We start from the raw sequence: 20,031 nt of genomic DNA, 5'->3' as shown, positions 1-20,031 counted from the left end.
CAACAGCTGACAAACTCCAGCTAAAGCCTCCAGAGCGTGAGGCAGCTGAACAGGAAGTACATCCTTTTCAGCTTCAAATATCTGTACCGTGACAATCTGAAAGAACACCGAGCAATTACATTGATGGTATAATTAGATCTCAGCTGGAATTACACACAGGTCTATAAAGCAAAACGGGAATAAAAGCACATGGATGCTACAGAGGGACACAGGCACAGCAAGCCACTTGGGGACTCCACTTGAAAACAGAAGACGTCTCTGGCTGCCTCTGCTTTGCGGGGTTTACTTACAGCACAGCCTCCGCCTCCTTGTCTGCAGCCCCAACCGCGGCTGCCTTCCCACCAACTGGTTCCACTGGAATAGGAACCGATGCTTGCTCTTTCACGGAGGGATGGATCATGCACGTTTAAGGCAAGTGTTAACTTTTAAAGTGAGACAGAGGCACAAGCTCATTTCCTTTTGTGGTTTCAAACCTGACAGAAGTTCTCCGGAAACACTCACTCAAGAACTAGTAACTGGTCTATATTTCTGCTCAGTTATATCCTGGCCCCTTTGTTATGAATACACATGACTAAACTCTTGCTGGTTTAAATCATTTTTTTCAGACTGAAGTAATATGAGAAAAGCATGCTTAAAGCTTTAGGCCTTAAGACATTCAATAGAGAAACTTGTTAGAAACACGCTATATATGATTGGCTTCCTTTTTTTTTTTTTTTTTTTTTTTTTTGCTTAAGCCATCATGCACTCACAGGTACAAGGTACTAATCTCGTCACAGCATAGCACATGATCAACAGCAGCTTTCAAAATGTATTTCTAGAAGTTCCCGCTGACTAGCATCCATGAGGATGCAGGTTCGATCCCTGGTCTTGCTCAGTGGGTTAAGGATTCAGCATTGCCATGAGCTGTGGTGTAGGTCACAGATGAGGCTCAGATCCCATGTTGCCGATGCTGTGGTGTAGGCCGGCAGCTGCAGCTCCAATTCGACCCCTAGCCTGGGAACATCCATGCCATAGGTGTGGCCCTAAAAAGACTATATATATATATATATATATTTCTGAACAGATATTGCCTAGATATATTTAAGTCCAGTGAGCAATTTTACAACATACAAACTTCCCCCCTTTTTCTTTTTCTAGCTTTATTGAGATATGACAGACATATAATATTGTGTAAGTTTAAGATGTGCAACATGATAATTTGATAGTCATATATAATGTGAAATGATTGCCACAAGTTTATTAATTAACACTTTTTTATTTTTACTTTTCATTTTTTGTCTTTTTAGGGCTGCTACCTCAGTATATGGAAGTTCCCCAGCTAGGGGTCGAATTGGAGCTGTAGCTTCTGACCTACACCATGGATACTAGTCAGATTTGTTTCTGCCGCACCACAACAGGAACTCCCAATTTACTGTTTTCTTCTGCATGAAGATAAGCACCCCTAAAGTCAGAGAAGTCGGGAGCCTGGAGAGATCCCTAGTATAGTGTAGTTGGCCTGAAACTAAGGAGGCACAAAGATGCCCCTTCTCAAGAGCCCCTTCCTCATCTTTCCAACATCTGATTTTCTCCCCAGGTCCTCTCTCAGCTCCATTTCTGTGCCTTTTTCAAGTTGCAACCTTGTCCAACACATCTCCTTTCTCCTTCTACGTCAATCTGTCTCTTCCGTTCCTGTTCCTGTACTTGACTCAAGATTTTCACTCAGTTCAACAAGCCTTTCCTTTATGCTCTGCAATCCACACTGCGCTGCGTTTGCTTACATTTTATACATTGTTTTACTTTGTTTACACCAGGTTTTCTTCTTCTCTGTATCTCTTCTTTCTGATACTTCTCTGTATCCGTTTATTCTGGATGGATTTTAGTCTCAGCTCATTTGGAAACGGTAGGGTAGGGACATCTACTGTAGCTTATGAAATTCACAATAATTAAAGTGACCGATTCATTTAACAAATACACATCACAACCTATGGGCAAGGCAGTCGAGGTACAGGGAGGAACACGACAGACACTGCTTGCTGGAGGGTGTGGTCTCAAGGTCATCAGAGTCATTCCTCACATGTCGGCCTATCTGTGACTCCTCTTTGCCTCGAATGTCCTCTCATGGCCATTCCACCCACCTTCTCCTTTCATTGCCAAATCAAAACCCAATCTGGGATCTCTTTTAAGGTATTGTATACATAGAAGGTATTTACTAAATGAATAAAGTGTACGCCTAAAATTGCCATACACCCATGAATACTAGGAAGCAATTATGGTAAATCCACAATAATAAATATTAAATGTATAAAACCACTCACGATATTGCTAAAATTATAAATAAAACCATGGCTTTTCGCATGTTTAAAGTATCAGATGACCAATATCTACCTAGCAAAACTATATCTATGAACCATAAAACTGTGTTTCTTCTTGAAAATATTTTTTCCAGCCAGGGAAAGAAAGAGCAAAAGAATCCAGGAGTTCCTGTTGTGGCTCAGTGAAACGAATCCAACTAGTATCCATGAGGATGCGGGTTCCATCCCTGGCCTCGATCAGTGGGTCAGGGATCCAGTGTTGCCATGAGCTGTGGTGTCAGTCACAGGCACAGTTCAAGTCCCAAGTTGCCGTGGCTGTGGTGTAGGCCAGCAACTGTAGCTCTAGCCTGGGAACTTACATATGCTGCATTTGTGGCCCTAAAAAAAAAAAAAAAAAGCAAAAGAATCCAGATTGGGTGCATTTAAAATGTAGCACTAAGACATGATTATTTTCATTGGAAGGATTCTTGCGATAGGCACAGAGTTTTCCTCCCTGCATACTATGAGTTATGAGACAGGTTCACCTGTGGACTTAAAACCACAGACATTCTGAATCTTCTTCCAGTTCACTGCCTTCCTTCCCCGCCCCGCTACAGCCTTACTGAGGTATGACTGACAAATAAAAATGGTATATATTGAAGTTGTACAAGGTGATGTGTTTTTTCTAAGGCATACAATGTGATGACTTAGTGTATATCAGGTATACGCCGTGGGCTAATGCTGAGTCTGGAGTTTGTCTCACCTGGTGGCAGAGTTCCTCCCACTGCCTTTGCAGAAGCTCCATGCGTTCGTTAAGGATGGAGATGTCGTCGGGACTGATGTAGGCACAGAGAGTGTCCTTCAGCAGTGCCAGCTGTGCCAGGTCATCCGTCCAGCTCCCAACCGCATTCTCCAATTCCTAGATTAAAAAAGACCGCACAAAACTTAAATACCCAGGGGCATTTCTCACCAACAGTTTCCAAAGTGTACCTGAAATTAACGTTCCATCCCCTTCTGTGTGAACATCCAACTTGGCATCTGCTTTATTTGCTCCTCCATAAACTGATAATTTGTCAAACTGTTCTGATGTAACAGCAAGTTGCTTGCACAATCTTTCCTAATGGAAATCTATTTTCCACTCTATCAATCATTTCTGATCATCTTTTCTAAGTTGAAGTTTCATCGCTTCACTGATCTTCTTTACTTTTAACCTGACTTCATAAACCCCTTGATTTCTGTCCCAAGTTACTGATCATGTTAATGAAATATTTTTTTATAAACTCAAATTCCTAGATTAAGTTTTATCCTCAAATACTATGAGTTGCTACATTCTGTGATATAGACTGATACTGTGATAGCTGAAAAGATCTGGTGCTGTTATTACTCAATTTAAAATAATGAACTGAATTCCTGCTGTAGCATAGTGCGTTAAGAATCTGACTATAGCAGCTCAGGTTGCTGCAGAGGTGTGGCTTAAATTACCAGCCTGGTGCAGTGGGTTAAAGGATCCAGTGCTGCCACAGCTGCAGTGTAGGTCACAGATATGGCTTAGATTTAATCTGTGGCCTGGGAACTTCCATGTGTCATGGGCGCAGCCATACAATTTAAAAATAAAATAAAATAACAGAATAGAATGGAATAGAATAGAAGAATGATAGAAGAATGGACTGAATGTGTTTTCCTTAGGGGCAAAGATTTTTTTTTTTGTTTTGTTTTGTTTTTTTTTTTTTGGTCTTTTTATGCACCCACGGCATATGGAAGTTCCCAGGCTAGGGGTCAAATCATAGCTGCAGCTGCCGACCTACACCACAGCTCACGGCAGTGCCAGATCCTTAACCCACAGCTCACGGCAATTCCAGATCCTTAGCCCACTGAGCAAGGCCAGGGATCGAATCCGTGTCCTCATGGATGCTAGTTGGGATTCGTTAACCGCTGAGACATGACGGGAACTCCCTGAGAGATTTTTTTAAGTTACTGGGAAAAAGGTATGTATTCTGTCTTTTGGGGGAATGATTTAAGGAAAAAAAAAATCCATATAACAGAATTTGAATAAGTTGATAACAGTTTGAGCAAGGCTTTGAACAGCTGACCAGTTTTACAATTTGTATAACTCTTGCTTTTTGCCAGATGTTGATGTTTTTCCATTCCAGCTAATTTTGTACATGAATAGAGTTTTCTCATGGCTTTTCTCTTCTCTTTTTGTCACATCACACAGGAGACAAGTTTCCAAAGGCAAAGGCAATTAACATTACTGTCTGAGGCTAACTTCTCAGGCAATTTAGGTAAACTAGATTTCAGCTTGAATTTTCTAGGTAATTGCTTTGTTTTGCTGCTAAGGGTGGTTTGGGGAAGAGTTGCAGCGAGCTGGACCAAAATGCATCCTTCTAATCTCCAAACTTAATAGCAGGGTGTGTTTGTAACTGTCATGTATTTTGGGAGATGAGGTTCCATGGTAACAGTATTTGGCTAAAAGACCAAATCATCCAGGTGCATTAAATAGGCAACATTTCTCTTTAAATCTGTAGACATACTAGACTGTAAATTAATGTAAAGATTTTCCTCTTTTTATACCAATTTCAACCCCCACTCCACCAACTCAAACATTGGGTTTGGCGTATGGATCAAAAAAGAAACACATGGAGTTCCTGTCGTGGCTCAGTGGTTAACGAATCTGACTAGGAACCGTGAGGTTGCGGGTTCGATCCCTGGCCTTGCTCAGTGGGTTAAGGATCTGGCGTTGCCGTGAGCTGTGGTGTAGGTTGCAGACGCGGCTTGGATCCCACATTGCTGTGGCTGTGGTGTAGGCTGGTGGCTACAGCTCCGATTAGACCCCTAGCCTGGAGCGGCCCTAGAAAAGACCAAAAAAAAAAAAAAAAAAACCAAAGAAAAAAACAAATAACACCACCACCAGAAACCAACGGTTTCAGACTCATTGGCTCCATTAGATGAGTCCATGTGGTAAAAGTATAGCCTTTGGATTCTGGAAACCCTGATATTTACTAATTCAGCAAAGTTATTAAACTTCTAGCTGCCTCACTTTTCATATCTGTAGAAGGGAAATAACAGACTGTGGTCAGGAGCTTGTGTTTGTGCACACTGAAACGACACTGGTTAGTCACAGGCTCCCAGTGCAGGAGGAGCCCAGTAAATGCCCATTCTTGCTTACTGAAGTTTTCTTTAATCATTTGTTCTAAATTCAAAGTCATGGATTTAAAACAAACTCTTTTTTGGGGAATTCCTATTGCGGCTCAGGGGTAACAAACCCCACCAGTATCTATGAGGATGTGAATTTGATCCCTGGCCTCGCCCAGTGGGTTAAGGATCCAGCGCTACCGTGAGCTGTGGTGTAGGGTCACAGATGCAGCTCAGATCTGGCGTTGCTGTGACTGTAGCATAGACCTACGGCTATGACTCTGATTTGACCCCTAGCCTGAGAACTTCCATATGCCACAGGTGCAGCCCTAAAAAGACAAACAAAACAAAACAAAAAACCAACAAAAACCTCTTTTTAATCTATGCATACTTCTGAATTTACACCTCAATATAAATATTTCACTCACTTACCATCCATGATATAAAGTATATTACCTTTTATTTTTTCTAAATTGGCCTCTCTCAAGTTTCAAAGACCATCTTTAAATTTTGATATGAAAAAACATTTATAGCCATCCTTTTCATGCTTTCTAGCCTTTCCAAAAATTAATCACTCTTAAATGCTTATGATGTCTTAGCAGAAGTGAAGCAGAGAACTTCTGATCAAAATCCAAATCATTTAAGTCTGTATGAAGTTTTAAACACAATTCCTCTAGTGCAATCTAGTGCAATAATTTGCAAACAGCTTGGAGAACATGAGAACATGTAATTTGTGTGTGTCAGGGGGGAATATTTTTAAGGGTAGTTTTGATTTGAGCTGCATATTTCTCAGCAGATAACTGCTGTTCGGGCCTCTACTTGGCTAAACAGCAGTGAATGCAACAAATCTGACAGCCACTAACTCATGTTGGTCTGAGTGAGCTCGCCATGCAGGCAGGGGTCTGTATTAGCCGCTGATTTGCTTCCAAGTCTGATTTGAAGTTTTTTTTTTTTTTACATTCTTTTTTAAAAATATTATTTTCCATCATGATCTGTCCCAGGAGTTCCCTGCGCTGTACAGTAGGGCCTTGTTGTATATCCATTCTAAATGCAACAGTTTGCATCTACTAACACCAGACTCCCAGTTCATCCCATTCTTTGCCCACTCCCCTTTGGCCCACAAGTCTGTTCTCCCTGTCTGTTTCTGTCCTGTAGATAGGTTCATTTATGCCATATTTTAGGCTCCACATATAAGTGATCTCATGTGATATTTGTCTTTCTCTGTTTGAGTTCACTGAGTATGAGAATCTCTAGTTGCATCCATGTTGCTATAAATATTATTTCATTCTTTTTTATAGCTGAGTAGTATTCCATTTTATACATATAACACATCTTCTTAATCCATTCATCTGTCAGTTTCCATGTCTTGGCTATTGCGAACAGTGCTGCTATGAACATGGGGTACATGTATCTTTTCAAATTATAGTTTTATCTGGACTTATGCCCAGGAGTGGCATGCTGGATCACATGGTAATTCTATTTTTAGTTTTCTGAGAAACCTAAATACTGTTTGTAATAATCTTTAAATAGTTAGGGCCCTGAGTAACTGAAGTATGTCTCCAAGCAATAATTGAAGTCAGTTATTTATAATTTCTGCTTTCCTTATAGGGAAGGGCCTGGAGGGCAGGGTGTTTCTCCAAGGGCCACTGCCTGCAGAATTTCTAGGGTGCCCAGCCTTACTCCTCTTTCTGTGAACAAGACTCATCCACTAGAATGACTCTCCAGTCTGAATTCTTTAAAAAGATTGTTTTCATTGCTCTTTACCTAACTTTTAAATGTCTTTCAAAGTTGCGTTTTACATTTTCATTTACTTGCGCCAGGTAAGCCATAAACTGGTCTATAATTTCATCAGCTGTGATAAATCAACAAGCAAGTTTCACCAGAGATCTCTGCCCTCGTGCAAAATACCAGAAACTTGCACCTACATGTAGACAACGAGAGGAGCTTGACTTGGATGCTGCCTTCCAAGGCGTTATTATGGAAGAAACCCAGGTAGGTGACAGGTCAAAGTTCAATCCAGCGCTTTACCTTGCAACGCATGAGCTCAGCGTGAATTTCTTCATGGTGATCTGGCAGGGGTTGGGAAAGCCTCTTTTTGAAAGTTCGCAGTTTCTCCAGGGAATCCGCTATTCCGTTCTCGCATTTCTCCCAGTCCTATAACGGGAGGAGAAAGACATTTCATGAATTTTTTTTGGGGGGGGAGGGGGGAAAAAAAGGAGAACTCTTCTGAATTCCCAGAGAAAGAATTAAAGTTACACTGATGACTGCCAAAGGCGGCTCCACACCCCCTGCCCTGGGAGGCCGTATCCAAAGAGCTGAGTCCTAAACGGAATATTTCTTTTGATCTGTGTGACTTTAAGCAGATAATGCACTGTGTCTCCGTGTTCCTTGTGAAAACTGAAATAATACATACTCTCCATAGTTGCTGGAGGATTAAAGGAAATGACAGGTGTCAAGACACCAAGTACGATGCCCAGAATGTTATGGGTGCTCAAAAATGTCATCTCAATCCGAATCTATCTGCAGAGGTAAGAGAATCAGCACAGTACTGTGCCTTTTTCCTAATTACACCCACAACTTCGCCAATGTCCATGCTATCTTAACGCACTATAAAGGATAACAAAGAGTATATGGAATTTCTTTCAGGGTGAAAATACATATAGGTAAGAAAAATTAAATGTGGAGTTCTCTTGTGGGGCAGCAGGTTAAGGATCTGGTATTGTTTCTGCAGTGGCTCAGGTCACTGCTGTGGCTTGGGTTTGATCCCTTGCCCAGGAATGCCTACATGTCATAGGTGTTGCAAAAAAAAAAAAAAAAAAAGGAAAGTGATATGAAATGTAAACATAACATAACCTTGACTCTGATTCCATTCACTATATAAATAGTATGGGCCACTGAGATTTGAATCGTTACATAAATAGAAACATCTAACTATGAAAAACATGACATTTGACTGGCTTTCTCTTGATAGGATTGAAACATATGTGACAAAAGGCAAAGCATGTAAGACCTAAAAAACCCATTCAAAGCAAAACAGTAGAGGAAGAGAGATAATGCAAAATTTAAAAAAATACACATCTTGTGTGCCAGGTTCTGATAAGCGCTCTGAAGGACCGTGTAGCAGGACAAGTGGTAGAGAATGGAGGCCTGGCACGTGGTCCATCTCCACGTACTGACAAAAGAAAAGGTACGTGACGCACTTGTGTTTGGGAAGATTACACATCAAACTGGTCACAACAGTTACCTCTGGGGAAGATCCTAGGATTTGGGGGGTGGCGTAGCAGAAATTTCCTCTTTTACTCTCTATACTTCAAATATTGTCTGAATTTTTTTTTTCAGACACACACATGTACTTCTTTTGCAATTAAAAAAGACAATACAAGGAGTTCTCTTCATGGTTCAGTGGTTAAGGAACCTGACTAGGATCCATGAGGATGCGAGTTCCATCCCTGGCCTCGCTCAGAGGTTTAAGGATCTGGCATTGCGGTGAGCTGTGGTGTAGGTTGCAGATGTGGCTCGGACCCCATGTTGCTGTGGCTGTGGCCTAGGCCCACAGCTGCAGCTCCAATTTGACTCCTAGCCTGGGAACCTCCATATGCATCAGTGTGTGGCTCTAAAAAGCAAAACAAGAAGATACGAGAAAAAAAAAGAAAGGAACCATGGTGGAGACTTGAGTCTTGACAGCACCCTATCTACAAATTAACCCATATCTGGTGTCTCAGTGACAATGAAATCCAACCAAACATATTTCCTTAATTTTGTCCAATACTCCCCATTCTTGGCCTCCCCGTCCCCAGGCACCCTCCCCACAACTTAAATTACTGAGCTCTGAAGAGGAATCACTCGAGTTTTTTTAGGAGTTAGCCTGGTGCCAAATCCTGCTGCATTGCCCTTCCCAGGATCCCTTTCATCACCTTTCATCACTGGTCCTTTCCTGTCTGAGTTCTTTCTGTCTTCTCTTCTGATGCCTTCTTTTCAGCATAGCAATGAGAAGACACGTTAAGAAGTGTTGGCTACAGTGCTTCCCTGTTCAGAATGTCTTTTGGTTTTTAACAGAACTGAGAGTTTGCCTAAGATCCTCATTTCTCTTTAAGATTCCTTCAGGGAACTTTCTAGAGTACCTAATTACACTACCTCTTCTTATTCACCAGAAGAATAGAAACAAACCCCCCCCAAACCCCCCAAATGTCTGTTTTGGACAGATTTGTTCCATTCCCCTTTATTAAAATATCTCAGTGTTCCCAGCCTACACCTAGTTCATCAGTGCTAAGCAGAGCGAGCACAGGACAAGAGATCCTTTTTCTGCTTAAATGTAACAAACTTTTCAACTAAATCATCACACACTCTGAAATTTATCAACATGAAGACAACAAATGTTCATAGATCGCAAAGAGAAAAGGTCGCTTTTTACTTTTCCTTACAAAACAGTGAAGCAGGTAAATATGCAGGGCAGAGAATTATTATGACTGTATTTTTGGCATATTTACTCATCACTCAATTAAGAGCTAAAAATAGGTAAGCATTATGGCTATGGTGAAAAGATACAGTAAAATGAGGCTGTATAAACACTAGCATTTAGTTCCATCAATTCCTTCTTTAGGCAAACAGGACCTAGTGTATGATCCAAAAGAAAATAAAACTTTAACAAGAGAATTGGGATTCTCCTTTCCAAGGATGGCTTAGGTTCTAAAGCTTTAATCAAGTCTTTCTACTACATGAATTATAAGGAAATAACTAGAGGTTATGGTCGGCAAACATCTATCAAAGTGGATGCTTTATACACCAACAAACAGACTGACAAGAAAAGCAAATGCAGTGACTCAGCCATCTCGCCTTATGAAGTCTTAGAAATGTGTCCAAAAATCACATCACAAATAAAGAGAAATATATGATTAACATGTTCTCTACAGAATGAGTTACAGCATTTTTAATCCTTCCCTGAAAGCAGCAAAGAAGAAAAAAGAATCAGGCGTATTGAATTACTGATGAATCGTGCGAGGTGCAAATAATGCTTCTCTAAAAATATGTTCAGGGGCATTTTTGGAGGTAATATATTATTAAACAAAATTTGACAGAATGAACCCAATGAGTGTGCATACTTTAAGCACTAAAAAAAAAAAAAAGCAAAAATGTGTTTCATTAACTTCTTTGGCTATTATCTCTGATCCAAAAAGTGACAGGCCAGAGTTAATAGATAATCTCACTAAATACATTGCTAATTATCAACATACATAAAATTTCAGTCTGCAGTCATGTTCAGTTTCAAAATGATGATAATATCAACCATGACAGTCACTGTCATTTACTGGGTACTCAGTATGCAGTGGATGCTTTGATCCATGATTTCTTTCCATTATTTCATTAAACTCTCACAGTGCCGTAGGCGAGAGCTATAATCATACCCACTCTACAGATGAGGAAACTGAGGCTTTGATGGGTGGAGTTAACCAGGTTCCTTGGTTGATTATGGTTTTGACCTGGGTTTAGCTGAATTTAGAGCCCAGGCTTTAATTCAACTGCTGATTTAAGTATGTGTTACACAAGCCATGGGAAAGGGAGGGAGAAAAACATTGTGGGAGGTCTGATAAGTCTACATTTCCATGCTATCTGTATCCAACTAAAGGCTTAATATACCTCCTGGAGATTTTTATCTCGTAGCAACTTGCCTGGATAAGCTAAGATCACATCAAGAGTATCTTCTTGGATAGGTTTTTCCCTGCTATAAAATAAGAGATATCAATCTTGAAAACCACTTTAGAGTCTCAGAGTAGGGAGTGGAATCGACTCTTTGCATTCTTGTCTGGATTTATAAAGGCATCTCGTGGCTTCTGGCTTAGTGCTGGCCATGAATCAATATTCACCGCTTGGATGGTCTTATTTGACTCAAAACTACTTTGTTAGGGGATTTTCCTGAAAGACAAATGGCTGAAAGTTGGGAAACTTTTCTAGCTCATGCAAGACAGGACAAAGTCTCAAATAAGATACAGGGGATCAGAATACTGCAGGGTACGACTTAATAATCTGTGTTATTGGAGGCTCAGGACAATGCAAAGGAGGCAGCACAACAACTAAATGGCATTAGGCCTAGAGGAGGAAAGAACTGAACTCACTTTCAACAAGAAGGCCAGTTTTTTCTTCTGCTCCTCCAGATGCACACTGGCTGATTTCCATTTCTCTTGGGTTTCAGCGAGTTCGGCCTGCAAGGCGGCCTCAGCGCCACTGTCGGCGGAGAGCAGGAGCTGCTTGCCAGCCTCCACGGTGAGAATGTAGCTGCCTTGCTGTCGCAGGAACACTTTTTCTTTGAACTGAAAGGGACCAAAGATTTTTATGTTCTCATTCTTTTCTTCACACTTCCCCGCTACAAGTATTTTAAAATAACTCTAAAGGTTTGCATACGTAACATGCCTTCTTCCTCCCAAAAAGCTGGACTGACCTGGTACTCTGTGCCTAAGTGAAGCATCATCGTATAAATAAAGGAGAGGGCAACAGAGAGGGCTTAGTTTCTGCCCCCAAGGTAAACACCATCCCAAGGCAATATGAACACTGCTCCATGGGATGGATGCCCAGGTTCACAGAGGGACATCCGACCCATCAGGGGTCACAGGGAGGCTTCTTCAAGTGGTAAAAGATTCAAGAACCTTGAAAGACATAGGAACACAACCAGATTAAGAAGGGTCTGGTGTGAGGAGGGCCAGGATCAGGGAGAGAACATCTTCACACAGAGAAGTGAGGATGCCCAAACTCGTTCTGTGAGATAAATATGACACAGTCAGGACACTGGGGTTTCAGTAGCTGGACTACGGGATGCCTGGGGAGTTTCCCTTGTGGCTCAGCAGGTTACAAGCCTGACGAGTATCCATGAGGCTGAGGGTTCAGTCCCTGGCCTCGATCAGTGGGTTAAAGGATCCAGCACTGCCATGAGCTGTAGCGTAGGTGTGGCTTGGATCCCACATGGCTGTGGCTGTGGCATAGGCTGGCAACTGAAGCTCTGATTGGACCCCTAGCCCGGGAACATCCATATGCCCCAGGTGTGGCCCTAAAAATTAAAAAAAAAAAAAAAAAAAAAAAAAAAAAAAAGAAGACTAATATAGGATGCCTGGAAGAAAGTGGTAGAAGATGAGGCAAGCCCACACCTTGCGCAGGAATTTGGTCTTTATGGTAAAAGTGACTGAGACGAACGGCAGGGTATTGAGCAGCTGGGTAGAAAATGAGATGGAAGAAGGCCACGTACAGGAAACACCCTAAGCCAGGTTAGGAAGCTACTGCCTCTCTAGGCAAGAAATCATGAGCACCTAATCTAAGGCAGTGGCAGTAGGGATGGAAACTTGAGGTAGACGAAGATACGGGGAGGGAGAGAAGAGGAAGAGAAGAGCTCCCGACTGACTCTAGGGTTCCTGACGGAAAGACCAGACAGCCGGGGATGACATTTCCCCGGCTTAGGCACATGGAAGGGACTGATGGAGAGTGGCTGGTCCAGAGATCACAGGTTCTGTTGGAAGGTACAGCGCCTATCACGTCTGTGATGCACGTGGTTACAAATCAAAAAGCTGGCTGATACAAGAGGCGGAGGCCCGGGAGGTGAAGATGCCCATTTGACCCTTCTCCGCTGCTAGGAAGTAACTGAAGCAGCCACGTGTATAGATGGGGTTTGCCAGAGAAGGGAGGAGGCGAAAGGAAGCAGAGAACAATGACCTTCAAAGCGAGAGGCGTCCTTGAGATAGACTGGGAAGGACTGATGAGAGGGTGCGGGCGTCTCCACGTAAGAGGCAGGGGCCCCCGACTCCAGGCTGGGGAGAGTAAGGGGCATGGAGGAAGAGCATCCACAGGAGCGAGGCTTTCATCTTTGAAACTTCAGTTACATGTTTAAATTGCTCGTGAGTGAAATATGTAGTCAGCGTGACGTTCCCCTTCCCTTGCCCCTGCCTTTCCATCCATGCCCGGCTTCACTGAGCTGCTGAGGCCTCCGTGGGTGACGTGGAGGCAGCTTCATGAGAGGCTGGGACTCACCACACTTTCGTGGTCAAATAGGGACTTTGGAACACACTGGTGGTCATCTTATCTCAGTATTTCTGTTGACACTGGAGAGCAATGCCTGTCCTCATTCCAAGGGCATTCCAGAATCCTTCTGAAGAACGGGGGCCAGGGGAAAGCATGCAGCAGAAATGGAGAAGAGGCTTAAAACGAGCCCATTTTGCACCTCACCTGCACTTCATCAAAGAGGGTCCTTGCTTGCTGCAGCGGTATGGGGACACTTCCGAGACCACTCGTGGGCAGATAGGACACTTCGACCAACCATTTCCGAAGCTTTTCAGCCATCTCCCTGTAGCGCTGCCACTGGCGAATCTGGCTGTCGATGATGCCCCGCCTCTGCTGGGCCCTGCGGATCACCCCCTGCCACTGGTTACTCAGGAGTGTCAATTTCAGGTTGAACTCATCCCTGGTGAAGAAAGAATTATGTGAGGAAGACCGCCATTGTCCTGCACGCGGTAACACAAGCCACGTATGTACACCTCCCCAGTGACCTCGAAGCCCTAAGAGGTGATCCAGGGCAGAGGTTTTCTTTTATCTTTCTTTTTTCTTTTTAGGGCCACACCTGCGGCATATGGAAGTCCCTGGGCTGCAGCTGCTGGCCTATGTCACAGCCACAGCAACGCCAGATCCGCGTCATGTCTGTGACCTACACCTCAGCTCATGGTAACCCCGGATGCTTAACCCACTGCATCCTCATGGGTACTAGCTGGATTCGTTACTACTAAACCACAATGGGAACTCCCCAGAGGTTTTCAAATATCATGCCATGATCTGTTATTGGGTCTATTGAAAGTCACTAAATTAATAACAAACTATCCATGTTTGCAAACGGTGGGTGAGTGTGTTCCCGTCTCAGCACAGGTGGAAGACATCTCTGTGAGGTCACTGTCATTTACTCTTTGTCTGAGTGCATCAGAGGCGACAGAGCATAGGGCAGCAGCTGCAGTGGGAGTGGCATCCCTGGACATGCCCAGGGCAATGTATGCAGCATCCCGCGTGGGTGGCAGCAGGGGGCGATGAGGAGCCTAGCTTCTTTATACCCTCTCTTTGCAGCTACAATTCTAAGCTATGTTGGAAGAACAAAATTGGGTTATTTTAGCTAGAATCATAAGCCAAGTAAATAAAATTGTTACTTAAAAATACCTTTTTTTAAATTTTATTTTTATAGGGCCACACCTGTGGCATGGGACGTTCCCAGGCTAGGGGTTGAATCAGAGCTGCAGCTGCCGACCTACGCTATAGCCACAGCAACGGCGATCTGAGAGGTGTCTGTGACCTACACCACAGCTCTCAGCAATACTGGATCCTTTAACCTACTAAGCAAGGCCAGGGGTCGAACCCACATTCTCATGGATATTAGTCAGGTTCTTAACCTGCCGAGCCACAACGGCGACTCCCTAAAAATATCTTTTAAAACTGTACTCTATCAACTCTCCGTATTCCCTCACAATAAACAGCCCTAATCTTTAGCAAATTATTGCACATACTAACTGAAATCTTTCTTGTGCACTTTAAGTCCATTTCAGTTTTTCTTTAAGAAACGAAAACCATTTAGTCATCATTTTCTGAATGAAGGTTGTCTGTATACTTAGATATTCAATACTATTTAAGCTTTCTCAGTTTCAGGCTAACTCATCTCACATCTTTTAGTTCATTCTTCCTATCTCTGTGTTTTCTATCTTTAAAAAACATTGGTAGTTGTCTATGACGTTTTCTTTAACATCTGACTGGGGCTCTAGATCTAATTTGTCCAGTGTCAACCGAATGAGTTTCTTTGTAGATTATAGTGCTATTCATACATTTTCATACCCAAGTGTACTGTTACTTACTCTTTATTTTACTAGTTTTGCTTTTTTTCCTTCTGGAGGGTGGCTTCTAATCTGAATTGGACTTACCATTCTAGATTTCCATGTTCTTGATACCTCCTATTACCTAGGGCGATTATAAACTTTCATTTTGTTACCAAATGTGTTATTAAGTGCTTGTGACCTTGAAATTCTGATATTTATAATCTAACTGCAAAAATTACAAGCATCCATCATCTCTGAAAACATCTAACTCCAGAGTATGTCCTGCTACACGAAGAGAGCCCTGGATCCTGTTTCCTACCAGGCAGCCATCCAAGGTCCCCGTGGCACCTTCATCCCCCCTTTGTAGGACAAAGCTGTCCTGAGCTACAGGACAGCATGAGGAACTACCAAAAACTTGACACTGGGCTCAACGCTAAACTTCACTCTAAAAAAACCAAAAGGTATAACAAACTTTTAAACACAATACATTTATAATCTAGGACTTTGCTATTTGTCAACATGCTCTCATGTTGAATTCTTTTTCACTTGCAACTTTCAAAGTAACCCTCAGGTCCAATCCTCCCATTTTCATCTCTTTGGTGTTTTTCCCTGTTTTTAACATTTAAAATTTAATAGATGTTGGCTTGTGCATGAATTTTAAATTTTATTTTACTTAATGACTCCAGCTTTTATAATATTGCTAGAGAGTAGGGAGGATAAAGCAAAAGATAAGTTAATTGCATTTGAATTTGTCTTATTTCGAAGGCCTTAAATTCTCAGGAAAGCTTGCATTTAAGATTGGCTTACTTAGAATGGAATAAATATGGTATCACATTTTGTTGTTCCAAGCTTAACCATGAAAATCTTTCATGCACTTCCAAAGAAATATCCACTTAAAGCTGAGATTGCTTCCAAAACGTTAAAAAGAAAAAATCCGTTCAATAAAAATAATGACTTACATATAATCACAACTACTGGTCATAAATATGGAAAAGATGTACATATGTGATAAAATAAATGACATTTGTACTCCAAATATCACCACAGAAAGTAGATGTGGTAAATATCGTTTCTAGGACATGTAAATACAGGAAGAAATCGCCAATTCACACAGAAGTCTAGAAAGGGGCTAGATTTTACCTCTGCATTTTTAATATAGTGATAATCTGCTAAATAATAAAGAGGAAGCAAGGTTTCGAGTTGAGTGTAATCAGACTTATGGTAGCAAATCATTTTCAAACATGGAGGCCTTGTCATTGTTTGGGGAACCTGGCTGGCCCTGACTAAAAATTAGGTACAGGAGTTTTAGGCTTGATTCGGCTGCTACTTGGTTATGTGACTTTAGTTAAATCTGCTCACATTTCTGGGCCTCCAGTTTTCAATTATTAAGTAAGAGATTTGGTCGAGGGATCTCTATGCTCCTCTGAGGAATACAATTTCTGTAATCATAGGAGAAGATTAGGAGCATCTGTTTACAAACCATCGCTACATCACTGATACAAGTCATTCTGTCTATTCATTAGTTCCAGTCTCCTACAGACCACTGGCGAAGGTTGGCTGGGTGATTTCCAATTACTCTATGTCCTTCATCTAATATAACAGCGGTTCCTTAAAAAGATTCAATACTCAGTCATTTCAGAGAGTTAGACAAGTCTTCCCTCCAATTACTGAGGTTGCTTTGCAGTACAATTGCCTTAGGAAGATTGGATATACATTCTCTAATCTGCTCATTAAAAAGAAAATGACCAATTTACAGGAACCTTTCTTCATAATAATATAGCAAAGATCCTACCTGTCATCCACTTGACCTTGTTCTAGAAGATGCTGCCCATCAGCGATAATCGAGTGCAAGATCTGCTGACGACTGAACATCTCTGCTTGAAACAACTGTCATTTTTAAAAAAGAAAAAACGTAATTTAGAGCTCCTAATTTCAGTGACCAGTTCTCTAACAATTTCCCCCAAATTCTGGTTTAACCAAGGCTACGAAAAATATCTCGAACTGAATCAGGATGTGTGTGAAATCCTGCAGTGTAGGAAAAACGTCGTTTTAAACCATCAAACAAGATAAACTTAAAGATACAGTTTGGTTTTTATTTGCTAAAACTAAGTAACTAAAATTAAAAATATGTTTCCCTTTTTTTTTTTCAAAATCACCTAATAAAGTTAGTTTAATGCATAATCTGTATTCTGGTTTATTTTACATATAGAATATGGTTCATTTTCAGATACAGAACAGCTTAAGACCTTTTAAAAAGTTGAATGGAAAAAAATCCATCCTTTTTTATACTCACCATTTAATTTGCTTCAATTCAATTTAATTCAGTTAATAAACTTATTTCACTACTAACAAAAGGCAAAAGAAAGTCCTTTGAACTATTTTCACTGTTTTTAAAAAGCTTTACCAAGACAGATTTCCATATCATACAATTCACCTATTTATTTATTTATTTATTGTTTTTTCCTCTTTCCTAGGGCCGCACCTGCAGCATATGGAGGTTCAGGCTTGGGGTCTAATCAGAGCTATAGCCGCTGGCCTACACCACAGCCACAGCAACACCAGATCGGAGCCACATCTGCAACCTATACCACGGATCAAGGCAACGCCAGATCCTTAACCCACTGAGTGAGGCCAGGGATCGAACCCACAACCTCAAAGTTCCTAGTCGGATTCGGTAACCACGACAGGAGCCACGACAGGAACTCCACAATTCGCCTATTTAAAGTGTACAATTTAATGATTTGTATTATGTTTACAGAGTTATACGATCATCAAATCATCACCACTATCAATTTTGGACCATTTTCACTGCCCCTTAAAAGCTCCTTACTCATTAGCAATCCAATACCCATCTCAGGGGGGCCTCCAGCCCTAGGTAACTATTTTCTGTTTCTGTGGGTTTTCTGACTCTGGACATTTCACATAAACAGAATCATGTAATTTACTCTTTTGTGACTGGCTTCTTTCCATTTAGCATAATACTTTCAAGGTTGATCCACATTGCAGTATGTATGAGTATTGTGTTCCCTTTTTATTGCTGAATAGTATTTCACTGAATGGATATACCACATATTATTTCACTATCATCAGTTAGTAGATATTTGGTTGTTTCCATTTTTGCACTACTATGCATAACTCTGCAATGGCCAAAATTCTGGTATAAGTTTTTGTGTGCAAATATATTTTCCTTTCCCTTGGGTGTCTACCTAGGAGTGGTAATTCCATCCTTAATGTCTGGAGGAACTTGCCAGACTGTTTTCCAAAGCAGATTCACCATTTGACATTCCCGCCAGCAATGTGTGAGCATTCCAATTTCTCTATCCCCTCATCAACACTTGTTATCTTTTTTACTGTAGCCATCCTAGTAAGTATGAAATGATATTTAATTTTAGTTTTGATTCATTGTATTTTATTTCATCATTGGTTAACTCTGTAAAACTGGACTTAAAAATACCTCACACATTTAACTTCTCTATTTTTTTAAATTTAAGCAAAATGGGAGTTCCTGCGGTGGCACAGTGGAAACGAAACTCACTAGGTACCATGAGGTTTCGGGTTTGTTCCCTGGCCTCGATCAGTGGGTTAAGGATCCGGCGTTGCCGTGAGCTGTGGTGTAGGTTGCAGACACAGCTCGGATCCTTTATTGCTGTGGCTGTGACATTAGCCAGAAGCTGTAGCTCCAATTCAACCCCTAGCCTGGGAACCTCCATATGCTGTGGGTGCAGCCCTAAAAAGCAAAAAAAAAAAAAAAAAAAAAAAAAAAAAAAAAAAAAAAAAAAAAAAAAAAAAAGGCAAAATTAGTTTCTCTTTTAAGTCTTGTATTAAATTTTTCTCTTGTTTAGGCACATCCTGTCTCTCCATTTGTGTATATTTCACAAACACATGGAGCAACTTAGTTACATCAGTAAATAGCAAAATAGGGACTAAGGAAATTGATTAAATTTGCTTTTTGTATTGAATTCTCTCTTGTTGTTTCTTGAGAAATGATTACAATGTAATTTGAGCAAGAGGTACACTTGGAGATATTTGGTGGCTTGATTTCCTAGTATAACATGTAAACATGCTTTTGAAGAACTCACAGCTTCCATTTATCAAAGACTTTTGATCAAAGCATAATCTCTTAAACAACCAGCCTTAGCAACATTGGTGTAGTCTGTAACTCAACTGGGAAATTCTCTAACCTTCTGTATTCTCTCCACACACCCCTCTGCTTCCCCACGACTCCTGGTAAGTAGATTCTGGCACCATACCTTGCAGGATTTTGAAGCCTACCACTTGCTTATAACTGACTATGGAACAAAGACTTGACCACATTTTTGTGATTAGCATATCAAAACCTCAGGTTTAAGTAGGAAGGCAAAAACAGTGCCTGCATTTAAGCAGATTCAGCACACAGCACTTTCATTTTTCCACATGGCATCTTGCAGCATCTTCCAAAGGCCAAGGACTATTTTATTATCCCCAAATCTACTGGCATAACTCACCTCGTGTGCCCTCTGCTGCTCCAAAAGATGCTGATAATTGCCTGAAATCTCTACGGCTAACTTCTGTTCCGTTTGAACCAGGAATTCCATCCATGTTTCACATTTTTCCAAGAAAGTCTGATGTTGTAGCAAAAATGACTGTAACTTACTGACAGAATGAAGGGAAAAGAATAACGGTGATGTTGCTTTTTTTCATATAGTTTATAGCATATAAACCTAGACTAAATATATTCTGCCTTGGATTTTAATTTGGCCCCCACAAAGCTTTCATGTTAGGTGGTAACAAAACATAAGGAAATTGAAGGAAAAAAAAGTTCACAATGG

The 20,031-nt window shown here is 41.2% G+C and overlaps 1 protein-coding gene across 23 annotated transcripts in view; it reads right to left on the bottom strand.

Annotated features, from left to right (window-relative positions):
• The window catches only part of SYNE1 (spectrin repeat containing nuclear envelope protein 1), a 486,694-nt gene that overhangs the window by 67,005 nt on the left and 399,658 nt on the right, over positions 1-20,031 (bottom strand). For all 23 annotated transcript variants that reach the window (XM_085023506.1, XM_085023534.1, XM_085023521.1 and 20 more), the window contains 6 exons: positions 19,708-19,855; positions 17,016-17,110; positions 13,605-13,839; positions 11,513-11,707; positions 7,431-7,556; positions 3,034-3,189 (listed from right to left, as the gene is read on the bottom strand). In XM_085023506.1, coding sequence (XP_084879632.1) covers positions 3,034-3,189; positions 7,431-7,556; positions 11,513-11,707; positions 13,605-13,839; positions 17,016-17,110; positions 19,708-19,855 — 955 coding nt within the window. The remainder of the gene's footprint in view (positions 1-3,033; positions 3,190-7,430; positions 7,557-11,512; positions 11,708-13,604; positions 13,840-17,015; positions 17,111-19,707; positions 19,856-20,031) is intronic.

This window comes from Sus scrofa, chromosome 1, assembly GCF_054392235.1.
Source record: "Sus scrofa isolate SSC_HxYL_T2T_F1_AM1 chromosome 1, Sscrofa_HxYL_maternal_Yorkshire_Landrace_v2.0, whole genome shotgun sequence".
Taxonomy (NCBI): Eukaryota; Metazoa; Chordata; class Mammalia; order Artiodactyla; family Suidae; genus Sus; species Sus scrofa.
The sequence above is the reverse complement of the archived record's forward strand: the minus strand, read 5'-3'. Positions and strand labels throughout refer to the sequence as shown.